At 47.1% G+C, this 23,107-nt stretch overlaps 1 protein-coding gene across 1 annotated transcript in view; it reads right to left on the bottom strand.

The window, feature by feature from the left end:
- LOC142902189 (netrin receptor UNC5C-like) overlaps positions 1–23,107 on the bottom strand; it is a 151,110-nt gene that overhangs the window by 52,278 nt on the left and 75,725 nt on the right. The window contains exons 3-4 of the mRNA XM_076047056.1: positions 16,656–16,799; positions 7,136–7,239 (exon numbers count right to left, since the gene is read on the bottom strand). Coding sequence (XP_075903171.1) covers positions 7,136–7,239; positions 16,656–16,799 — 248 coding nt within the window. The remainder of the gene's footprint in view (positions 1–7,135; positions 7,240–16,655; positions 16,800–23,107) is intronic.

The raw sequence follows: 23,107 nt of genomic DNA, 5'->3' as shown, positions 1-23,107 counted from the left end.
AAAAATAAAAAATCCTGTTTCAGTCTTAACATTGAGAACAAGAGAGAAGCGTTTGCTCCCCCTGTAGGATCGTTTGGAGCGAAAAACTTCACATCTTGGCTGCAGTTCATTGTTGGCACAGTAAAAACAGGCCAAAAATACAAATTTAGAATTTATTATTTAGCAAAGCTAATTTCAGATCTTTATTTAACTGTGTGCATTTTTGCTCTTGTTTATATTCTTGTTTTTAAGTATTTTGATTCGGATTGCTCTTGATTTTTATACTATTTTTCATTTTTTATATTTGACCGTTTTCAGAGAAATCTGTCTTGGTGTAAACGGGCCCTGAGACTGCTGGGAGGCACTACAGCCCAGACTCATGAGTGCAGGATTCCAGATGGTGGCGCAATAACGTGGAACACCAAGTGTGAGATTTTTGGGGGGGACGTGGTTCAACACAGCGGAAAAACCTCCTAATCGTGGTTCATCATTGAAAGAAAGATCCAAACCTCCCTCCATTTCACCACCAACTGTCTCCACCCTCCATCAAAAACAAACAACCATCCCAACAAACCCCTCGCCTCCCCCTCCCACACACACACACACACCCGGCGGCTTAGACTCCCCATTTGTAGATCAGTCCGCAGTGATAGAGCGACTGTTGCTGCTCCGCTGCTGCTTTACCTGGGCAGTGAGAACGGGAGACGATTGCTGCTAATCTGAGGATTACACTGATGGTGGTGACGGAGGTGGAGGGCGGAGGAGGCAGAGTGATGGGAGATGAGCCGCGGGGTTTAGCACTCGCTCACACAGGATTAAGGTAAGGCTCTATTGAGGAAGCAGCATTACAGAAATTGTTTTTTTTGTGTGTGTGCGTGTGTTTGCACAGGAGCACAGACACACACCAACAGGTGGAGGAGAGCGCAGTAGGAGATTGAAGAGCAAGGATGTTTCTGCCAGTCTTTTATTTTCCGACTTGTGGCGCTGTGTGACAGGGACCTGGTAGAGTCGGTGTGAATCACTGAATCACTGAGTCACTGAATGGGTGAACCGGGTCTACGATGGCAGGCCAAGCACTCGCTGCAGCTTTTCTCAAACTCAACAAATGGAGCCGAACCTGGAATCTTGGATTTCACATTTCGTCAAAAAAAAGAAAGAAAAGAAAGCTCAAGGTTTCTGGGTCAACTTTATTTGAACGTCTGAGAGAAAAAACTGTGATTGCGGGACTCGGTGAATCACTCACTGGGCTCAGGTTCTCTCTAACACGTGACTGAAACTCCAGAGCAGGAGAAGCGGATGGACAGATGGATGGATGGAAAGATGGATGAACGGATGACCGGACGGACGGATAAATGGATGGATGTATGGATGGATGTACGGATAAATGGATGGATGGATGGATGGATGGATGGATAAATGGATGGATGTATGGATGGATGTACGGATAAATGGATGGATGGATAAATGGATGGATGCATGGATGGATGTACGGATAAATGGATGGATGGATGGATGGATGGATGGATAAATGGATGGATGGATGGATGGATGGATTCCCCAGTGTACGACCCGTTTGTTTTAATGCAACAACTAGTTTTGGCCAACACTCGTTCACACTGTTCATCTTGTTGTTGCCTCACACACAGTTGTGGGTCCCTGGAAGCATTTTACACAATATAACACATCAGAGTGCGTCTCCACACTCCAGTGGAGAGACGAGGAATCGTTTCGACACACTGTCACCTTCAGAGTCCAGTGAAGCTCCAACGCTGCTCTGACCTCCAGATACATTCTGCTGGTAAACGTCTTCATGTGACACATTAACAAGAGTGACTCCCGGGAATGTAATCTAGTGTGTGTGTGTGTGTGTGTGTGTGTACAGTAGGCCGTGCTGCGGGACAGTGTGAGGGAGCTATCAGCCTTATGGCCTCACCAACGCTGACGACTGTTGACAGGAAAGTCTGCTGCCATTTGCATCACAGCCAGTCGCTGGCGCACGCTAGTGTTCGCAAACACTCCTCACACATACACATCAACGCGCTCGCAGTGATGTCTGGAGCCATTCCACGCTCAAAGTCACTGGCACGCGCACACACACACAAACACACACACACACACACACACACACACACACACACACACACACACATAAAAGACACTGACGGTCACTGCGAGGGACGTTAGAGGCCAAATTCAGTCTGTGTGTGTGCGAGAGAGAGAGAGAGAGAGAGGGAGGGAGAGAAAGACTGAGAGAGAGAGAGAGAGAGAGAGAGAGAGAGAGAAGGAGAGGTGTGGTGACATTTGCAGACCACAAATAGTCCAAGTCTTGCAGAACTGGATGATGTAACGACCACATTTCATCATGAAAAGACTCATTTTCTCAGCGTTACTACTGCCAACAGCAAGCACACCACCACTAGTTATTATTATTATTAAAATAACTGCGGTATAAATAAAATATCAACCCACTGGTGTTCATCATCATCATCATCATCGTCCTGATTTAAACAGATCCTTTATAAGAAGGCTCCAATTCAAGCCGTGTTTGTGTGCATTTGCATCCACTGTTGCTGTGCCCGACTCAGGACCTGGAGGTGGCGCCATTCTGTAGTTTTTGTTTTAACCTTTAGATGTCTGGATGCCACAAAGGAGGAGGAGGACGCATGGACGCGAAACCTCGTCACTGTAGTGTTGCAGTCAAGACGGCACCAACCGAGACCAAGACCTCATCGAGACTAGAGAGCATCGAGACCAAGACCAGAACAAGACTGGATACATCAAAGAAAATTAATTAAACAAGGCAGCAGCTGGATTCTTTTCTGTTATTATCGTGTCATGACAGTGTTGGCTGACTATCCACCCAGTCACTGGATCAAAAATCCCCAGTCCTCCCAGTCCGAGACCGAGACCAGACCCAGTAAAAAAGGCCTCAGAATCTGAGACGAGACCGAGATCCTTATAAAGAATCTGGAGACCAGGACCAACCTTCAGGACCACAACACTACGTCATTGTAACACAGCAAAAGAACCTGCTGTCACTGGACACCAGTTGATTGGTGGCCAGCATCACTGATACCAGCAGTCATGCGGGTGGTGGAGGTGGACATCAAAGCAGGATGGGAAGAGAAGAGAATCACTTCCTGGATAAAAAAAATAGAATCTGTTCGATATTGATACCACAGTGCGGATGCGCACACACACACACACACACACACACACACACACACACACACACACACACACACACACACACACACACACACACACACACACACACACACACACCACCCCCACTGCCCCATCGAGCTGCTTTTACAATAAAAATACCGGAAAGCATTATTAAAATTGTCTTTTGGCAAAAAGCATCGACTGGAACGGCAACAACAACAAGAGGGCGACTTTTAAATAATGTAGTCGTGATCACACGACACGCTGCCTCCCAGCAACTCGACACGGGCTCCGTGTTCCCGCAGCCCATCCTCAGGAGACGCAGGAACGTTTGCCACTAAATTCTTCATTCTCAATTCATAATTCAAAGGGTAAGTTTAAAGAACACAACAAAACAAAACAAAAAAAAGGGACTAAACTCCATCGGTACACGGCATCTTTGGTCAGTTGGTGCTCTGTGATGGTGCTGGTGCCTGGTGTCCTGCAGCAGCAGCAGCAGCAGCAGATGGAAGTTGGTCGGCCTGATGCAACCTGTGCCATGTTCCAGAAAGGTCTTACTTCAGCACCTCGTTAATGTCTGGGGTTTATTTTTTCTTCCATCAGAAAGCAAGAAGTTCCAAACTGCACCACAATGCTCTCAGGAGACGGAACGCTTCACGTTGCATCGTGGCTGACGCTCCTCCGTCCTCACTGGACTCATCACTCCCACAAGAAACCCGTCTCATTAACGCGGCTCGTTGAGGCTCATTAAACCAATCTTCAGTCTTTAAAATTTCATTTCAGAAGCAGAAAAGTGCTGCTGTTAATAAACCATCCATCCATCTTCAATCCCCTCTTCCTCCTGCTCTCAGCGTGTCAGGGGTCTGCTGGTGCCTCTCCCAGCTGTCATAGGGTGAAGGCAGAGTGACACCCTGGACCAGTGGCCACTTTATTAGGGCCACATAGAGACACACAACCATTCACACTCACACACACACACACACACACACACACCTATGGACAATCAAGAGTTTCCAATTCACCTCACATGCATGTTTTTGGAGTGTGGGAGGAAGCTGGAGAACCTGGAGAGAAGGCAGCAGACACAGGGAGAACATGGAGAGAACCCAGTGTGTGATGATGCCAATGAATGATGGCGTGGCTACCAACACGTTTGTGTGTTTTGGATGTTCAACTTTGCTCTCAGTCACTCTGTAAACGTGCGAGTTGTTATTTTTTTGCGCCATGTGATGGACCAGCTGAGGGTTTGGATGGAGCTCAGGAATGTGGCAGGACACGGATCCAGTTACTGTCTGACTCTGTGTGTGTGTATGTGTGTGATATATTGGTGTTACGGCTGTTTGTGTGTTTGTGTGTCCCTGTGTGTGAGTGACGGCCGCAGCTGCAGTGAAATAAACACATCAGTGTGCGGTGACAGGCCCGTCCACGTGTCTGCCCCTAGAACACACACACACACACGCACACACCTGCTATGCCATGCTAAGGCTTGTGGGGTCACTGCTCCTCCACTGACACTCTCACTGCCAAACCACTGCAACTGAAGTCTGATCAGAAGAAAAAAAAAAAGCTTCACGTCAACACATTAGATGTTTAAAAAAGAGACGAGAGGGGGGGAGAGAGAGATAGTGAGAGAGAGTGAGAGAGAGAGCGAGTGAGAGAGAGAGAGTGAGAGAGAGAGAGAGAGAGTGAGAGAGAGAGTGAGAGAGAGAGGTGAATTATGCTGATTCCTGCACAGCAAGACGCCTGTTAACGCTCTCACTTCAGTCAACAATTACTGTATAAAACACGCTGCGGCGACTCCTTTCACAATTACAAACTAAGGTGGCAGAGAGCAGGGGGCGGAGGTGTCTGCTGCACAGCCGGTAATGGAGGACTCCATCATCATCATTATCATCTTTATCTTTATCTTCTTCTTCTTCTCCTGCTTGTGTATTTTTAGCTTTTTTAGCTTCATCACCCCCATCATCACCCTCATCATCACCTTCACCATCATCATCATCCCAGAAAATGTGACCACACTGTGCAAAACTGTTAACCTGTTAACACTGAAGTGATGTTCACCCAGCCGGCTGATTTTAGCGGAAGAAATTTTTGCGTGTAACCAGGACATTTTATTTTTTAACCATTTTGTCTGATCTCAGCAGGGGAGGGGACACAGCATGAACGCGTATTAGAAATAAAAAAGAGAGAAAAAAATGCAGAGCAGTCTGAAATCAAAAGGAAAGGCTGTTCATGGAAAGTGAGCGCTGCCTGTTGCACTGGCACTGGGCTGTTGAACTGCTGAACCCACTCGGTCCAATCCAATAGCTTTCCATCAGCCCTTAAAAGCTTTTGATCACAGCCGGCAGAGATTTAAGATGTTTCTCAAGGATTTCACAATGCCTCAAATTGCGTCTCTGGGGAATTTAGGATTGAAAGAGTGAGAGCGGACGAGTGAGAGGGCGGCGGAGGAAAAAAAAGGAGCCGGCGGGCAGAGACGAGACGGAGAGATGTCGGCAGCGCCGCTGTCAGAGCAAAGTGAGGAGGAAGTAATAGAGCAGCGGCGGGCGCTTCACACACATTTTCCTTTGCAATCTGAGGTCAGTTTGACCTCGACCTCTGCAGGCCAGCAGCAGCCGTCGGAAAAATCCATCAACGCTCGCACAGAGAAATGGCAAAAACTAAAAAAAAATAGGGGGAGCTGGAGCAGCAGCAGATGTTGTGGTGAGCCACGTTAAAGGCTGCCTTTTAGCTTCCAACAAAACACCTTGTGTGCGGTTTAATTCCTCAAAGAGGTTTTCCATAATGGGCTGATTGGCAAAGTGTTGTTGCAAAAAAAAAATCCATCTTCCCCGTTCCCCTCCAGTCTTCATCGTAGACACTCTCCCTCAGAGTGCACGTGAGGACCAGGAGTTGGTCTCTATCTCTCTCTCTCTCTCTCTCTCTCTCTCTCTCTCCACTGAGGGGAAAATGAAGAACACTATCAAACTGACGGCAGTGAAACTCGCGCCGGTGTCCTGCTCCTTTAGTGAGCGGCAAAATGAAATGATGTTATTTTATCTGTTCGTGAGGAAACTCTGAACAGAGAGAAGAACAAGAAGAAGAGGAAGAAGAAGAAGAAGAAGAAGAAGGAGTAGAAGAAGAAGAAGAAGAAGAAATCAAAGTGTCAGAATGTGAACGTTGGACGATGTTCTCCTCTGTGGCCAGCAGGGGAGCCGATGAGCTTCAACAGATATGACTTCACGGGAAGAGTCATGACACTCGCTCACCTTCATGAAGCATTATTGAGCAGCCAGTCAGACTTTGGGAACGTCGCACTCACTTATCATGTGGCTCCGTTAAAGCTCCGTCGAAGCTCGGTGTGTTGCTGTGGTCTAACGAGGAGCAGAGCCGACGTCTCTTCCACCTCCACCCACACTGATTCTGACGCCCCGCTTTCATTTATGGGCCTCATTATTTCCTGAAGAGCTCAGGTGCAGTGCGAGAGCGAGCGAGTGCCGAGCCAAGTGTGAGTTTAAGAAGAAGCTTCCGCCGTCGCAAAGTTTGGTAACGTGGTCGCGACTCACACAGGCTCTCAGAGGACCATCCAGTCCGACTGCAACCTTTGGATCTTTTCTCGTCTTTCTAGACTCGACTCTCACTGCAACCTGCGGACCGTCCGCATTACCGCCACAACTGTGTGTGTGTGTGTGTGTGTGTGTGTGGTGAAACGATGCTGAAACTTGTCAAAGCGTGTCGCAACAACTTGGGAAAATGTGAAACTGCGCAGAAGTAAATGTTGATTTTATGGGATGATCTGTGTTTTTCTTGGTTTTAACATCGAGGCGGCAACTGCGGCACTTTAGACTCCAAAAATAAGCAACTTGTGTTGATCAAAGGAGCAATAATATGAAAAACCCACTTTTTCAGCTCTTAAATGTGTCTAACGGGTTCCCTTCCTCCTTCCCCCGGCCGTTAAATCTGGACACCTCTCTGTGCTTGGGCGTGGAAGCGGCGATGCTGAACGTACCTCGGCAGCCGGTATCCCCTCCGGGGGGCGACACTGCAGCAGCACCTCCTGCTCCAGAGAGACCTCCTTCCCCAGGGGCTCCTGCTCGAAGGACTTCTTCAGGTCTGCAGAGAGGAAGAGGAAAGTTAATGAGGAAGACTGAAGCAGCAGCACCTCTCGTGATGAACTCCTCCTCTCTTAGTTCCCTTAGTTCACACCACAGCCTGCTGATTTCACCTCAAACTGGACCAATATTGGAACAACAACCACACACACACACACACACACACACACACACACACGGCCACCATGTAATTGTGTATATGTGTGTGTGTGTGTGTGTGTTAGTTAGTTACATCATCAGCAAAAAAGAAAAAGAAAATCAAATAATTAAAAAACCCACAATACTTCTGCTTGAAGTCACTTTGTAAATCAACCTCAAGTTCAAAAGAGATAGGAACGTGTGTGTGTGTGTGTGTGTGTGTGTGTGTGTGTGCGCGCGCGTTGCAACAGCTGAGTTAAACGGCACACAACCAGGAGAAGCACATCGATCTGTGGCATCCAAACCCTCCGAGACAAACAAACACTGCTGCGCTGCTCTTTTCTTTTCTTTCTGTTCTTTTCTTTCTTTTCCTCCTCCTGCAGGTTCCCACTCCGAACGCCGTGTTTGTTTTTTTCGCAAAGCCTCCTTTCAAGGAAAAACTGAACTTTTTGCCGCCCGTGATGGCAGACGAGCAGAGCTGCAGCAACAACAGCAACAAGAAGAAGATAATAAATGCTGTGCTAATGGGCCGGCACGCTGGGACCGATGACAGCGTCACAAAGCAGCCAGGAAACCAGCAGATGCTGCTTTTACTAAATGTTTGGGATGGCGGCCGTTTACGGAGGGGAAAAAATGGGAAAAGCAAAGAGCCGCAGTGGCAGCGACGGCAGGCGGAACTTTCTGACAATTAATTAGCTGCATAAGTATGAAGAGCAGGAGACAGGAGGAGAAAAAGAGGAGAAGGAGGAGTAGGAGGAGAAGAAAGAGGAGGAGGAGAGATGATGGAAGAGAACTGGAGTGGAGCCGTGTTGGAGGAAGCTGGCTCAGGACTGGCTCGGTTGTTCAGCTGGTAACAACCCGCTGCAGGTCCTGGAAGCACATTTCTGTTTGATTCTCCTTCTACTGCAGCTACTTTCAGCCTGGGCTCCAGTGGAGGATCTTCTCACAGTCACTCAGACATAAAAACTTCAGGGATCTCAAAAAAGAGAGAGGAAAAACAGTACGTTTACAGCCTTCTGCTTCTGACGCTTTGTTGGATTTTTATTACATAGATAACTGTAAATAATCCAGCTGTTCATAAGATAAATATCTTGTTTTTTCCTTTCTTACTCTATTTAATCTCTATATTTGTTTTAATTAATATAAAAAGTGCTGATTTCCAGAGCACATGCTGTATGAACAGCAGACTTGGGAGCTCAGGATGGACCATCTCTCCATCTCTGTGGCCTCCACTGACAGACCGGAGACTCATGATGCTGTTGGACTGAAGCAGCAGCAGCAGCAGCAGCTATGGCCCCTCGCAGGCCGACCGACTCCACACATGGTGGAATAATTAGAGAAAAGCCATAAAACACATTGTAACCTGAGAACAGCGGCTGCTGTTAGCAAGACTTAGCAGGTGGCTTTATTTATGGCGCTGATGGATTTCTGAATAAAAAACACATGCATGGGGAGATGGAGCAGCAGCAGTGGAAAACACTGCAGCAGGCTGAACTCGGAGCAGCAGCAGCAGCAGCAGCAGCAGCAGCAGCAGCAGCAGCAGCAGCAGCCCTCACAACCGTCCGTCCCGGTCAGACGCTGACAGTGTTTTCTTCTTAAGACACTACAAATGTTCTCTCCGCAGGTGCATTCTGGATGCAGGCGTTTGTGCCAGTGGAGAAAATGAAGAGACGAGGAGCTGAATGATGATGAAGAAGAACCGAAACACATCAGAACCACTCTGTCAGAGAAACATCAGAAGGGACAGGAAGGGAACTAACTACTATCATAAATGAGGAGAAGCCGCTGAATCTCCAGAGGTTGAGCCAAATAACTTCTGTGGCAATAATCATAAAAAATAAAATAAAACATAACAGTTTCACTTTGAGGAGTTTTGAGAGTCACTTTGATAGTTTTAAAAGGATGCCTGTAACTGTGGGAGACAAACTGTGTCTGCCGTGTCCTCTGCTTAACACACACACACACACACTGACACACACTGAGCAATGTTCGTGTCCTTTTGCTCTCCTGGATCCCTGGTGTATCCTTAATCACCTTCTGTCAGCTGTGCTACAATGTTCACGCGGGCGCACACACACACACACACACACACACACACACACACACACACACACACACACACACATACACATACACATACACATACACACACACACACACACACACACACACACACACGCACACACATTTTTTCTCTTCTCTCAGCTGAACGGCTCGAGTCACTCTGAAGATATTCCATTAGCTGGTCAACAGAGGGTGCTATGCTGCGGCTCTGCTAGGAGAAGAAGCTAACGTTAGAATATTCAGAAAATGTGTGTGTGTGTGTGTGAACATTATAGCACAGCTGACTGAAGGTGATACACCAGGGATCCAGGAGAGCAAAAGGACATACGTATATATGTATATGTACATAGAGAAATTCGCCAGGCGAGTGGTGGTGGAGTGGCAGGTGGATCAGTGGTGTGTATGTGCATGCGTGTGTGTGTGTGTGTGTGTTGGGAGAAGGTGGTGTAGACGGACAAAAGGCTTAGAATTGAAGGGAGGGAAGCATGAAAAAATTCCTTTTCAACACAAACACACTTGATAAAACAGGAGCCACAAGGTCAGAAGTGGTTAAGTTGGAAAAAAGATAATAGCAGGGCAGCAGATGCAGCCTTGTAAGAGGAAGAGCAGCCCTGCTCCATGGAGTGATTTAAAAAAACCCAAAAAACACACACACACAAACACAGACAGACAAAGAAAAAGAAAAAGAAAACCTCCGCCGCCTGCTGCTCCCTCAGATATAAACTGTTAAATCTCCAGAAATGGCCAGAACCATCTTGGCCCACTAAGTGTTGGATTTAATTTCATGCAGAATTTATCAGATGTCTTGTGAGGAGCTACGCTGGTTATGTGAGGACACAGGAGTTGCTGAGGCTGAATGATATCTTCATAATGCAGCCCTGGCTCCCTCGGGGAAACGGCAGCTTGAGCAGCAGCAGCAACCTGAGAAGCAGCAGCAGCAGCAGCAGCAGCAGCAGCAGCAGCGGCAGCAGCGGCAGCAGCAGCAGCAGCAGCGGCGGCGGCGGTTCATTATGCGAGTAATCACCCAAAGCTGTAGAACGAAACTCACCACATGGTGGCGCGCGCGCACGCACGCACACACGCACTCACGCACACGCACACGCATGCACACGCACACGCAAACGCACACGCACACACACACACACTGCGCAACACTGCACCGCATGTGCACGGACGAAGACAAAAAAATAAAAATTTAAAATAGAAATAAAAAAATAAAAAAACAGTAAGGGGAGCCATAACCTGACACTGGGGTGTGTCCTCCATCGCCCCCTACTGTCACTATGTAGTCACTATATACTGTAGACCAGGGGAGTCAAACTCAAACACACAGTGGGGCCAAAATGTGTGTATGTGTAAATGAATTTATATATTTAACTACTAGTGTATTTATGACCACCTGCCGACGGGACACTTATATAATAACATAGATTGTAATGCAAATAATATAAATAATAAAAAAAATAATGCGACCGCGATGACATCATCGCGGGGGCCAAGAGAGTCTGGAAGTTTTTGTTTTTAAAACTAGACTCACAAATGCAACAAAAGTGGAGAAGAGAAAAAAGTGGGTGGAGAACTAGTGTGGTGGTGGTGGTGGTGGTGGTGGTGGAGGTGGTGTGTGTATATGTGTGTGTGTCTGTGGTTCTTCAGCAGGATCCCCAATAAAAATGCACAGTTATGCAGCGTAAGCGTCCATGCAGAAATGACTGTTTCCTGCATAAGCTCTGCACCCCCCCACCCCCCCCACTTCCCTCCACCTCCCCCTCCTCCTACCCCCCCCGCCCCTCCTCCACTGTGTTATTATGTGGCTGCTTGTCTTGGTTGCCTCAGGCTCCTCCACATAAGCACATTTCCAAGCAATTATCCCAAACGGGCGTCTCCTCCTGCACGCCGGCCAAATCACAACGCTTTGAGTTTTCACCCCCCCAAAACAACACCCCCTCCCTCCAACACACACACACACACACACACACACACACACACACACACACACACACACACACACACACACACACACACCACCACCCAACCCTTGTCGGATCTCCACCAGCAAAATAAAAAATAAAAAACACAGCGAGCCAAGTGCGCTGCTTCAGTCTGATTTAGACGTCCGGCTGCAACAGGAAAAAAACAATCAGACTTGTGGCTCAGGAAGAGGAAAAAAAATATCATAAATTGATGGTACTGATGAGGCAAACAAGGTGGCATAAAATAACTGCAGGGAAATATACCCACATGTTTAATTGATGTGTTTATTTCTTCATTAAATTAGTACATTGCAAACTTTGAGTGGAATGAGCAGCACCAACTGGTGAAGAGGATGAAGGCTGCACTCACATCCAATCACAGGGGCCCTGGGTGGGAATCTAACCAGCAACCTATTCATCTGTCAAATAATAGCTTTCTTTTCTTGACAATCTCTCTCTCACTCTTTAAGTGTGTACAAACTACCCCATTTTGCACAACTGTATGACACACACTGTCATTATATATGCCACACTGTCATGTATAAATATACACATACACATATATATTTTTGTTGTTTTTTATTTCTATTTATTTTTATACCATACTTTTATCTCTTTTTATGCTATCGTTTAGAACAGCCCTTTATTACACTGGTTTACTGGTACACTGTAAATGCGGATTTCACCTGGAGATCAATAAAGTGTTTATTTATCCATTATTATTATTATGATCAACAATACATTTACATTTTGCTCCCCAAACAAGAAAAAAAAGATGGTTTGTGCTTAGCCGCCACGTCTCAGAATGACTCTTGTGACAGTCAGCGAGTTTCTCAGGCTCGGCGGCTCCTCTGCATGCGGAAACCTCCACAACCACAACCTCCACAACAGCAAAGAGGGCGAATATCAAAAAAGCGTCAGAAGAAAAGATGAGTGTGACCCTGGGAGTCGTTCTCATTCCGCCTGTTGTTTTCTATCTGCAGCCACTTCCTCCAGGTGACTTTGGAGAGTCAGTCTCTCAGCAGCGTCCTGCACTGAACTCCCCACTCTGTCATATCATCACCACACAAACTGCCAGCGCAAGAAAAGAACAGCAAAACTTCTCGGTCCAAGTTGTGGAGCAGCTGTGTCCTCTGGCTATGGCTGGGGGTTCTCCTGGGGGCGGGACTTCCTGTGCACGCTGATACAGACGCATCTAGACGGCTCGTGCTCTGAAAATGGTTGATTCAAGGCTTGTGACAACATGGATGCGCTCTGCCTAATGTGACCTTGGAACGCTGTAAACCATTAGTGTCAAACTCTGCAATGTCAGACCAATATTTGGCCTGCAAGGCCAATACAAAATCACTACTAGAGCTGGTGGCCCTACGATATTATATAGCAGGTGTAGCGCTGATACTACAAATCCCAGAATGCTCTGCGGCTCAGCACAGGACTTTGATTGAAGGATATTATTGTTCTGACTTCATTGGTTTCATTGGACGTTTATTACTTATTTTGAGGTTTTTCTAATTAGAAATTGGATTTTGCATATGAGCAATATGAAGTTATTGATTGTATAGTAATAACCTTTGCTTTGTTCCAGATTCAGGTTGTTTGGCTTCATATTAAAAGGTTCACTGTTCTATCTGGTTTGTTCAATCAATATCAATGTTGAACTGAGACTTTGTCCCCGTTTGACATTTTTAGCCTCACTGAGTGTTTGAGTTTGACACTCCTGCTGTAAATGATTCCTGCGGCTTCCCACTGGCTGAAATGTTCCCTGACATCTGGAGAAACACTCTAAGTGGCTGTCGGTGGCGGCGGTGGCTGCGGCGGTGGCATCAACCCAACACAAACACAAATTATGGCTGTCGGTGCAAAAACGTTTGCTCAGTATTTGTGTCTGTCACACTGTCGCTTAAAGAGCAGCTGACGAGACTTTATCCATGATGTCATCGTGGACGGAGGGAGAAAAAAAAAAACAAGAAAAAGACTGATGTCGCTTTAAATTACAGCCGCCACGCCGGACGACTGCTTCAATTATCAGCTGGATGGACTTTAAACATCCGTCTGGGAAAGAACCCCAAGAAAACACTTGACAGGACGAGGCCACAACTTTACAGCCACTGGGTGAAAATGTTGTCAACACACAAAACAGGGATGGTCTCAACCACTGCAATTGGAGGAGCAGCAGCGCAGGGATTCCCACCAGTGATTGCAAGGGGACCAACCTCGGCCAGCGCCACCATCCTGCGGAAAGTGGCAGTGCACCCTAGCGGCCAAATAAAATCTCACTACGAAGACACCCGCGAGCCGAGACAAGCACATGTTGTCGAGTGTGGATGAATGGACGTCTTTTTAAGGCACATTTATTATTATCCTAATTATGATTCAGGGAAAACATGCAGACTATCACACAGACTAGACACAGAAAGGCCTCAGGAGACCCTGGGAATGGAACCCACAACCTTCTTGCTGTGAGACGACAGTGCTAAGCTAACCGCTGCACCACCGTGTCGCTCGCCCGCACGTGTGCAAGTTTATTAGTGCAAGTGGGGTGGTGGGTGGGGGCGTCGACCTTGACACACTCGACTTGGTGGCTGCAGGGGCCACAAGAATGCGACGGGCGCTGCCGCATGTGTCAGTCTGAGTGTTGAGTGTCTGTTCTGCCCTGCGGAGTCCCAGTGTGGGAGCGTGCACAGCGCTGTCTGATCTGCTGTCTGTGTGTTTGCCTCACCTGCTCACAGGGCTAGAATTAGGCTTCCCAGCAGCGATCATAACTCAGCTTAAGTGCTGTAAGTGCTTTACACCCAAAATAAATACATAAATAAATAAATAAAATGAAGCAACTCAACAAATCTCTCAGATTTAATATCCCTGATTGTATGTTTGACACTTTTACGGCCCCGACACTCTTCGCCATCATCCATTTACAAACTGCATATTTAGTTACTGCCTGCGAGTGTTAATTAGACGCTTATTAAAACAGCTGGAGGATGGCGCAGGACGAGAGGAGGAGAGCGGGAAGCAACGGGCGGCAGCAGGAAAACAACCAGAGTCTGATGGAAAATATGAAATTGGAACGAGTCGGGGGGTTGGTAGTGGGAGGTGGGGGGGGGAATGGGGAAGAGCAGATTGGAATGCGGGGGGGTGCGGGGGGCGCTGAATTGCCGTCGCATGGTTGTAGCAGAAGAGACACTTGGAGCTGCCAGGAAGCATTTTAATCCCAGCACAGGATACAAACAGCAGCAGGAAGCAGCAGCAGGTCAGCAGGTCTGCTCCATCTGAAGCTAAAGGTTATCTCAAGATGGGTGGAGTGTAATCACATCTGGTTAGAGGAGGAGAAAAATATCCCTGTTTTATCAGAGAGTCAGCGAGTGAAGGGCGGGGGGGACGGAGGAAGGCGGAGGGAAAATACGTGCGGTGGAGCGAAAACTGGGAGGTGTGAATAAAAACAAGAGCAACAGCCGAGAATTTCTACCATCCTTCCTATTGGCCCTCGGAGCCATGTGACCATGTTCGCAGTCTCTGGTGAGTCGGTGGGTTTGATAAACACCAAAATAAAAGGATGTGAGTGAAAATGTGTCGCCAATAAACAAATAGCACAACAACGTGACAATGATGAACCTGGGATGTCAGAGGATCTGCAGCTTCTGGATTTATTCCAAGCCTGTTGCACAGCCTGTGTTAAAACGCACCCATCTGGTAAAGATCCCATAGATGGAAGGATGGGAAAATATTGGTGGAGCATTTTTTCCAGCCCTTTTTTTTCTTAATTTATGATTCTTTAAATGGATTCATGCATCTTGTTTTTGGAGAAAATGCAGCTGAAGCAGCAACCATGCTGATCTCTTGGCTTTTTGATTTTATTAAAATGTAGTAAAGTAAGGATTCCGTTGGTAATAATTCATTAGAACCCTCAATGTTTTCTTGGCTGCCCTTCACTAAAACATAAAAATAAATGAAGCCCTTCCAGTGGGAAATATTTGCAGCCAGAAAGTTCCAGCGATGGATTTCAGTCTGCAGCATCACGAAAACCATCCTGCTGGGAAAACACCAGTTCCAGGATGTGAATCTGTTAGAGTCATTCCCTCTGATCAAGTCATACTAGTGTGTGTGTGTGTGTGTGTGTGTGTGTGTGTGTGTGTGTGTGTGTGTGTGTGTGTGTGTGTGAGACTAAGTATCTGCTGCAGGGACTCCATCAAAGCCCCCCATGTGGTGAGTTTGAGGGTCCGACCAGCAGAACCAGTGCCCTGCTGCAGGCTGCGACAGGTGAAGCAGGAAGACTGACAGCTTTGTCGTTTTTATCGGCATTTCCTCTCTTCTTGACCTTCCTGCGACCCCGGCGCTCACACGAGTCCCAGCGGTCCCACACGGACGCACCTACCGGAGCAGTGATGCTTGGAAAACCACAGCTGTCGGGCCGCCGGAGCAAAATGTGAAGGAACAATCCATTTTCTGAGCTGCCAGCTTTAAAAAGATATTCTCTCTCTCTCTCTCTCTCTCTCTCTCTCTCCCCCTCTTCAGGGAAGGTTGGGATTTGTATCAAGCATCTCAACTCCTCTGTACTGTAGGACAGAGCGTCTGAGGAGGCATCCAGTCACCATCACCAGGACGATCCTGAAGCACTTTGGTCATGTTCCAGTCTGCTGCTCCTTCAGTGACCTCACAGCCAGACTCCCAGTTGTCATATTAAATTCCTCAGCAGACCATAACAGGAAGTTGCTGATTGCAGACGAGAGATAGTGGGCGAGCCCCTGTGCCACTGTATCGCTAAGTTGGGGGGGGGGGGGGGGACAAAGAGGAGAAGCTGAAGGTTCAGTAGAAGGTCCATGGGTGGTTCAAAGTGGTTCTGGTGGTTCTGGTGGTTCTTGGTGGTGGTTCTAGGTCAGACATGGGCAAACTACAAAACTGCAAACCATATTTTGTTCCTCCTCACCAAAACATCCATCTGCTGCTGCTCCAGCCCGTCTGTCACATTTTACAACCCATTGTGGCCCCACCAGTGAATCAGTTGGACCACCCCTGGGTTGGACACACACCATGATGTCCTTCATCTGCCAGTCAACCAATGGCGTTCAAGCACACATTATGCACAAACAATGTGCAAACAAAGGGCAACACGTTGCATTTAAATCTCCAGTATGTCCATCAAACAGCCTTCACACGTTTAACATTCAGCAAACGACCAGTCATACTCTCAGTCAGTCAATCCCTTCGATCCCACTGCATCATGACTGCCACTCTCTCGGCTTGCACTCACATGCGATGCGGACGTGTGCTTTGCGACTTTTGGTGGTTCCAGCCGAGCTCCATGCGACGCACTGGCACCAGTAGTCTTCAGGTCCGAAGAGCTCCTCCACCTGCTGCCGAGTGATCTCGATGCTGGCTTCCCTCACCACCAGACCTGCAGAGAGAAGAAGGCAAACATCACCGTCTGGTCCAATGGAACAAATTCTTAGTCATTCTGAGCTTCAAAACATGTAAAAAAAAATAAAAAAAACATTATTTAGGTTTAGTTTGAAAAGCTTGGACAGACGCTCGGGGAGAGAATAGAAGACTCAGTGATTCACTTTCTATATAATGCAAACTTGGTGGGATTGGTGCTTTGCACTGGTGCCACTTATCTTCCCCCACTTTCCTGCTGATCCTGGGAGGCTTTTAAAAGCTGCTCTGCATCCAGAGCAGAATGTGAGGTTTAAATAGTCACAGTGCAGCGGCAGGACAGCGGGCGAGAGAGGAGATGAGCCAGGAGAGAAAGTAGAGCGAGGGGTGAAGTCGGGACGAGAAGACGGGGGACGAGTGGAGCGGCGGAGCGCAGGTGGAGCCAGACAGGACGAAGAAGAAAAGACGTCAAAAAAGAAAAATGTATTGTATGGAAGAGGACAAAGAAAGGAAATAATAGGCTTGAAAACGAGGAGGAGGAGGAAACAGGGTGAAAAGAGAAAAGGAGGGAATATAATTGGGAGCGGAGGACGACAGATGGACAGACAGACAGAAGGATAGGTGGCAGCAGAGGGAGGAGAAGAAAGACAGCAGCAGCAGCCTGAAGGTTTACCACCAGAGGAACTCAGAGGAACCCAAAGGAACTCTGGGATCTGAACACTCTTTAGAAAAAAACAGGTTGCAAAGGAGTTTGGACGGCAAAGAAAGCAACAGCCAGCGAGGACCAAGGTCCTTCATGACTTCTGACTGAGAGCCACAGGTGACGTTTGAAAACTGGCCAATCCGTTTTTAGAGGAGGGATGAAGTTCAGGCGGGAGGCAGAAAGAGGAGAAAAAACCAACCAACAACCTGAAACACTGTTAATGCTCAACGGAAAGAGAGGGATGAACCACGCTTGAATAACTGGGAGAGAGAGATTGAGAGAAAGAGAGAGAGAGAGAGAGAGAGAGAGAGAGAGAGAGAGAGAGAGCGAGCGATGCATCTGAAAAAACAGATCTGTGAGGGAAGGAAACAGCCGACACGGCTGATTGTGCAAAAAAAAGAAGACAACATTCCGAGCTTTGCTTTTATTGATCGGAAAAATGATGTAGCAGAAGAGGAGGGGAGGAGGGAGAGCAGCATATCTGAAAAAAAAAAAAAAAATCGATCATGTCTCCTGAGTGTTTGAGGATTCAACATCACTTTTTTTTCAACTTCCTTGTAATTGAAGGAAGTCAGTGGAAAAAGAGCAGCAGGTTGCGGCAAAATTTGAAATGTGAAAATCCTGCTTTAACACCTCGAGACACAGAGACACTGTAGCCGTCAGCAGGTGATGACAACCACGACAACAGCAAAAGAAAAAAGAAAAAAAGTTTGCTCCTTGCAAAGCTCACAGTTGGCGGGACAGAAAGCGACAAAATGACTCGCGGCTTAGCAATGTAAATAGAATAAAAAACACAAAACAATTTCCCCGATCACTCGGCAGTCATATTTTGTTGGGATGTTTTTCTCGGAGAAGCTCTCGTCACTCTGCTGCGAGGTGACAGAGGTGCAGCTGGAGGTCTGCAGCAGCGCCACACAGCCGCCGCTGTCAGCTGGGAGGAGGACGAGTCGGGAAGGAGGGATGAAAAATGGAAGACAAGCATCCCGACAAGCAGGTTCTGTCACAAACATTTCTATCAATCACGCAACTGGAGCGCAGCAAGAGGAGGACGTTCCTCTGGATTCAGGTCCACACACGCGTATAAACAGTTGACTCGCTGACTGGGGAGTAACAGCGGCAGTGTGTGAATGTGCTTCGTCAGGTCCTGACCTCTTTTTTTTATTCGAAAAAAAAACGTGAACTGGGAGTAAACATCGGGCACTGAGTGGGACGGGGAGCAAAAACAATGTATTTGCTCCCCAGTGGGTTTGGCAGCGTTTATCAGCCTGTAGTCCAGCTGTAAATTCAACCAGCTGCTGCGAAAATATAAAGCTGAGAACATTTTTCCAACAAGAAAAAAAAAAATGCAAGATGAGGAGCTTTTCCCTATCTATTGGATACGCATCTTGTTCCAAGAAAAAGCATTTAGACAAAAAAAAACAACAATTCTGGATTTAAAACAACACCGTGGAGGAGAAGAAGGCAGACGAACAGCAGCGCTGAATTAAATTAGATGAAAAAAATGCTGTTTGTTGTTTGCATCAGTGAAAATAAATGTTGACAATGCGAGTGATGAAACAGTCGTTGGTTGGCTGCTAATTTCCAAAGCTTTGAGACAGAAGCCACTCAGTCATTTATTCTCCAATTCTTTTTGAAAACATTTGTTTCCCTCCTTTTTAATTCCCTGCAACGTTCGGTGCCGACGGACGACGGCAGAAGAGCCTGAGTTGTTCTCATGTTGAACAAAACTGATACTTCAACAGTGTTGACATCATGTACACACTCTCCTGCATTATCACACTGGAGAGAGGAGACGGGTTATTGTGTTGAATATGGAAAAATTCAAGAGAGACTGAAAGGAGAAAATTAACTCCATTTCAAACTATATGGGAAAATAATAGAAAGTTAATAAAAACAAGACGACTCGGCCTTTTCTGTTTTATGCTCCGTTTTTGTTTGATCTATTTATTGATTTTTATCATAATACAGGTGAGTTTACAATGACTTTGTTGTATTGTATGGCCAGATGTGAAGTTGTGGGGGTTGAGCAAGTTTGACTGATGTTTTCTTTTTTTTGTGGAGTAAAAGAAGGAGAAGGTGATGAGGAGAAGGAAGAAGAGGAGGAGGAGGAGGAGGAGGAAGAGGAGGAAGACGAATAGGAAGAGGTGGAGGAAGAGGAGGAGCAATAGAAGGGTGAAGAGGAGGAGGAGGAGGAGGTGACCCAGCAGGTTCTCCGACTCTGGAGGAGGAAGTCAAGCGGGACTCTGACAGAACAGACTCACTGGTCTGTGACCAATTGAACACGTAGAGGGAAGCATACAGTGGGACTCCCAGAGTGTGTGTGAGTGTGTGTGTGGGTGTGTGTGTGCGGGTGTGTGTGCGCGCAGTCTTTTAACCACTCCCCTGCCGACATTGATTGATCAGCAGCACAGGGCTTTCTGGGCCACATGAATACGATGCTAGCGTGCAAGTGTGTGTGTGTGTGTGTGTGTGTATATCCTCCACCTTCAGTAGAAGCAGTGAAGCAGCACATTTGAAGACAGAGAGTCCAGTGAAGAAACAATGCAGACAGTTTAAAGACGCAGTGTTGTTTTCCCTCCTTGATGTGAAAATGTCAAACACTTTTTACAATTTCTTCTACTGTTTTATTGGAAGTGAGGAGAGCGAAACCTCTGTCTGGTTAAGGACAATTCATCGAGGGTCGCCTGCCCAGCACCCAACCAGCCAGCCAGCCAACCAATCAGCAGTGCTTCAACACTCACAGCAGGCTGGTTCACTGCTGTGATAGCAGTAGAATACTGGTATTCATGTCATTTTCTAAAAAAAACACAAATCACACTGGTCCAGCTCACGCCTCTCCTGCTCTGCAACAGGACACGCAATCGACACCCCTTCACCGTGGCGGATGGGGAGCGCAGTGCAATATAGGGGGCGCCGCCACAGCTGAGCTGTTGTCGAAGCTGTTGTTGAAGCCGATGCGTAGCTTGACTGCAGACTGCAGCTTCCATCAATTATACAGAGAACAAGGAGTTTCATGGCTGCTGCCTCTGTACAGCCTCTGTTGGACATGGTTCTTTCCAGCGCTAATACATTATGTATCACTAGTTAGCATCGGTTGACTGTTGTGTAACAATACGTATATCGATATGTTACTTAGCCCGAGGAACGTATAGTTTTACTTTCAGAAAACTATGCTCATACCTTCAGGGATGTTTGCAACGATTAATAAGCCATTTGAAGAAATTCATCTTGGTGAAGAGCAGCGCTCCTAGCGGCTAACGCTGAGCTAACCCATGTCAACATTCAGTGTGTGTGTTTGAAGCCTTCACCGTTCAATACATCTCAGAAGGTTTTGGATATTTTTATATTTTTTTTTAACATTCCTGCCGTCGTTAAGAAAAAAAAAAAAGAAAAAAGAAAAAACCTGCTAGTTAGCACCAGCAAGCTAGCACCAGCTCGCACACGTTTTACTTTTGCCCTGTTGTGCTGCTGACTCACATCCAAAGATTCAGCAGCAGAACTGAGTGTCGCTATTAGCTTGCTCCCTGTTTAATGACGATGTTTTATTTCAGTGGGAAGAAAATAAGGGATGTTTCTCTCTCTCTCTGTCCCTCTATCTTCGGTCTGAAGGCATCACCAGGCAGTGGACAACAATAAAGGAGCGATTTTTTTTTCTTTGTCCTCCTGTCAGTCAGACATCAAACTGCTGCCTGTCGTGGTGAAGAACAGATCTGCTGTCATCACCAACAATTCCACTCACTCAGCGGCTCTGGGCGGGTGTTTTCACAGACGCATCACAAAGCTGCGTGATTGCAGAGCTCTTTAAGACGTGAGTCATCGCGCACACAAAAGGCGGCTAAACGCGATGCACTTATGTTGCGACGTGCGACAGCGCTGAAAATTCTTCGATTTTATTATTGTTCTTCCTCAGTCGGCTTCATCTTGCTTCAGGATCCTTGGACGACAAATGAACGGACACGTGAAAGCCGACCTCTCGAAAAAAAAAAAAGCATGAAAAACAGAAATACCAACGGATGGATAAACACGGGCACGTGCAGCAGTGCCACCCGCTGGCCGTGCAGCAGACAGTGACCGCCAGCTTTTAGAATCTTTTGCTTCTTTACTTTGTTAGAGCCGCTGGGACCAAGTCTCACAGCAGCCCCACTTTCACCCCATATTAATTCTGTTTTATTTGCATTTTTCCTCGTGGATCGTCGAGCACTTTGCACATCAAATGGCCTCAAGTGGTGGAAACAGAAAACGCAGCCAATCAGGATTTTTGCCCCCCGTCCAACCCTCCCCCTCTGCTGATGTGACGAATGTGACGCTTCAGTGGAGTGTGGAGTGTGTGTGTACAGCAAAATTTAAACACACACAGATACACACACACACACGCGCAACATAAACACAGAGGAATGCATAAAGATAGTTGAGCAATTAGCTGCAAATGCGTTTTAGTGTTGAATGTGCTTAAACTGGGCCGCAGGGTGACGACTTCACAACTTCAAACCTCAATTAGAATTCAAAACTACCAGTTTTGCTTAATGTGGCGAACGAACTGCGAACAGCGAGCAGTGTGGAGCGCAAACTGAGCTACAGTGCTTCACTTCATTAAATCGACTCTAATGTCCAGTTTGTCTGATTTGCACTCATCTCCAATAAAAATGGCACCACCAATGTCACCGCGGCTCCGCCCACATATCAGCTGCTTTCAAACCTTGTCTAGTGTGTGTTCACTCTGGCCTTGTTGGACACACACACACACTACACATAAAGAAGCTCAAATCCGTCCGTGTTTGTCCTACTGCCAAAGTGTAACAGCGTGATTGGTTGACAGCCTCACCATCTCCATCTCCACCTCCACCTCCACCTCCACCTTCACCTCCACCTCCTGGTGATAGTTTGGCTGCTGGTCACAGCGCAGCTGAAGATCTTATTAAAGTGTCCCGGCAACTTGGCGGCTCAACACTGCTACACACACACACACACACACACACACACACACACACACACACACACACACACACACACACACACACACACACACACACACACACACCTGACCCGCAGAGCCATGAAGCTGGAGGCAGGAATTGGCCACACCCCCTTGGATCAGATGGTCGGACAGACAGGAAGTGCTCCCTGCTGACATAATTCAACTGCTGTCTGTCCCTACTTCTGTAACTATGCATCTCCCCCCCCCCACCCCCCTGTTTGAAAAGTTTTTGTTTTTTTTTCCTTTACAAGACATGAAGTCTGTGAAGGTTCTCAGTGGTCCAGGTCATCATCTAATGTAGCAGGGTGAAGTTGAGGCCACTGGAAGATCACAGTGGCCTCAACTTCACCCTGCTACAACAGCAGACACTCAGTTTACTATCTCAGCCCCCTTTGTGGAAGTTATAATGATAATAAACACAAGTTGGTCTTTCACCCTGATGATAGACCAGCTCTGTTCCACAGCTGGTCTTATTTCTGGGGCTCAGTCCCTAATAATCAGGTTCTGGCAGCAAAGTCACATGACCCGGAGGGCAGGTTGGCGGATGCTGACAAGCAGGAAGACGCTGAACTGAAGCCTCCAAATTCTAGCAACTCAGTAAGACAAATGAAATCCCAACAGATGTGAACAAAAAGTGTATTTTTGTGCTTGT

This window comes from Nelusetta ayraudi, unplaced genomic scaffold (genome assembly GCF_046127955.1).
Source record: "Nelusetta ayraudi isolate G7.1 ecotype Tasmania unplaced genomic scaffold, CSIRO-AGI_Nayr_v1 ptg000092l, whole genome shotgun sequence".
NCBI classification, from domain to species: domain Eukaryota; kingdom Metazoa; phylum Chordata; class Actinopteri; order Tetraodontiformes; family Monacanthidae; genus Nelusetta; species Nelusetta ayraudi.
The sequence above is the reverse complement of the archived record's forward strand: the minus strand, read 5'-3'. Positions and strand labels throughout refer to the sequence as shown.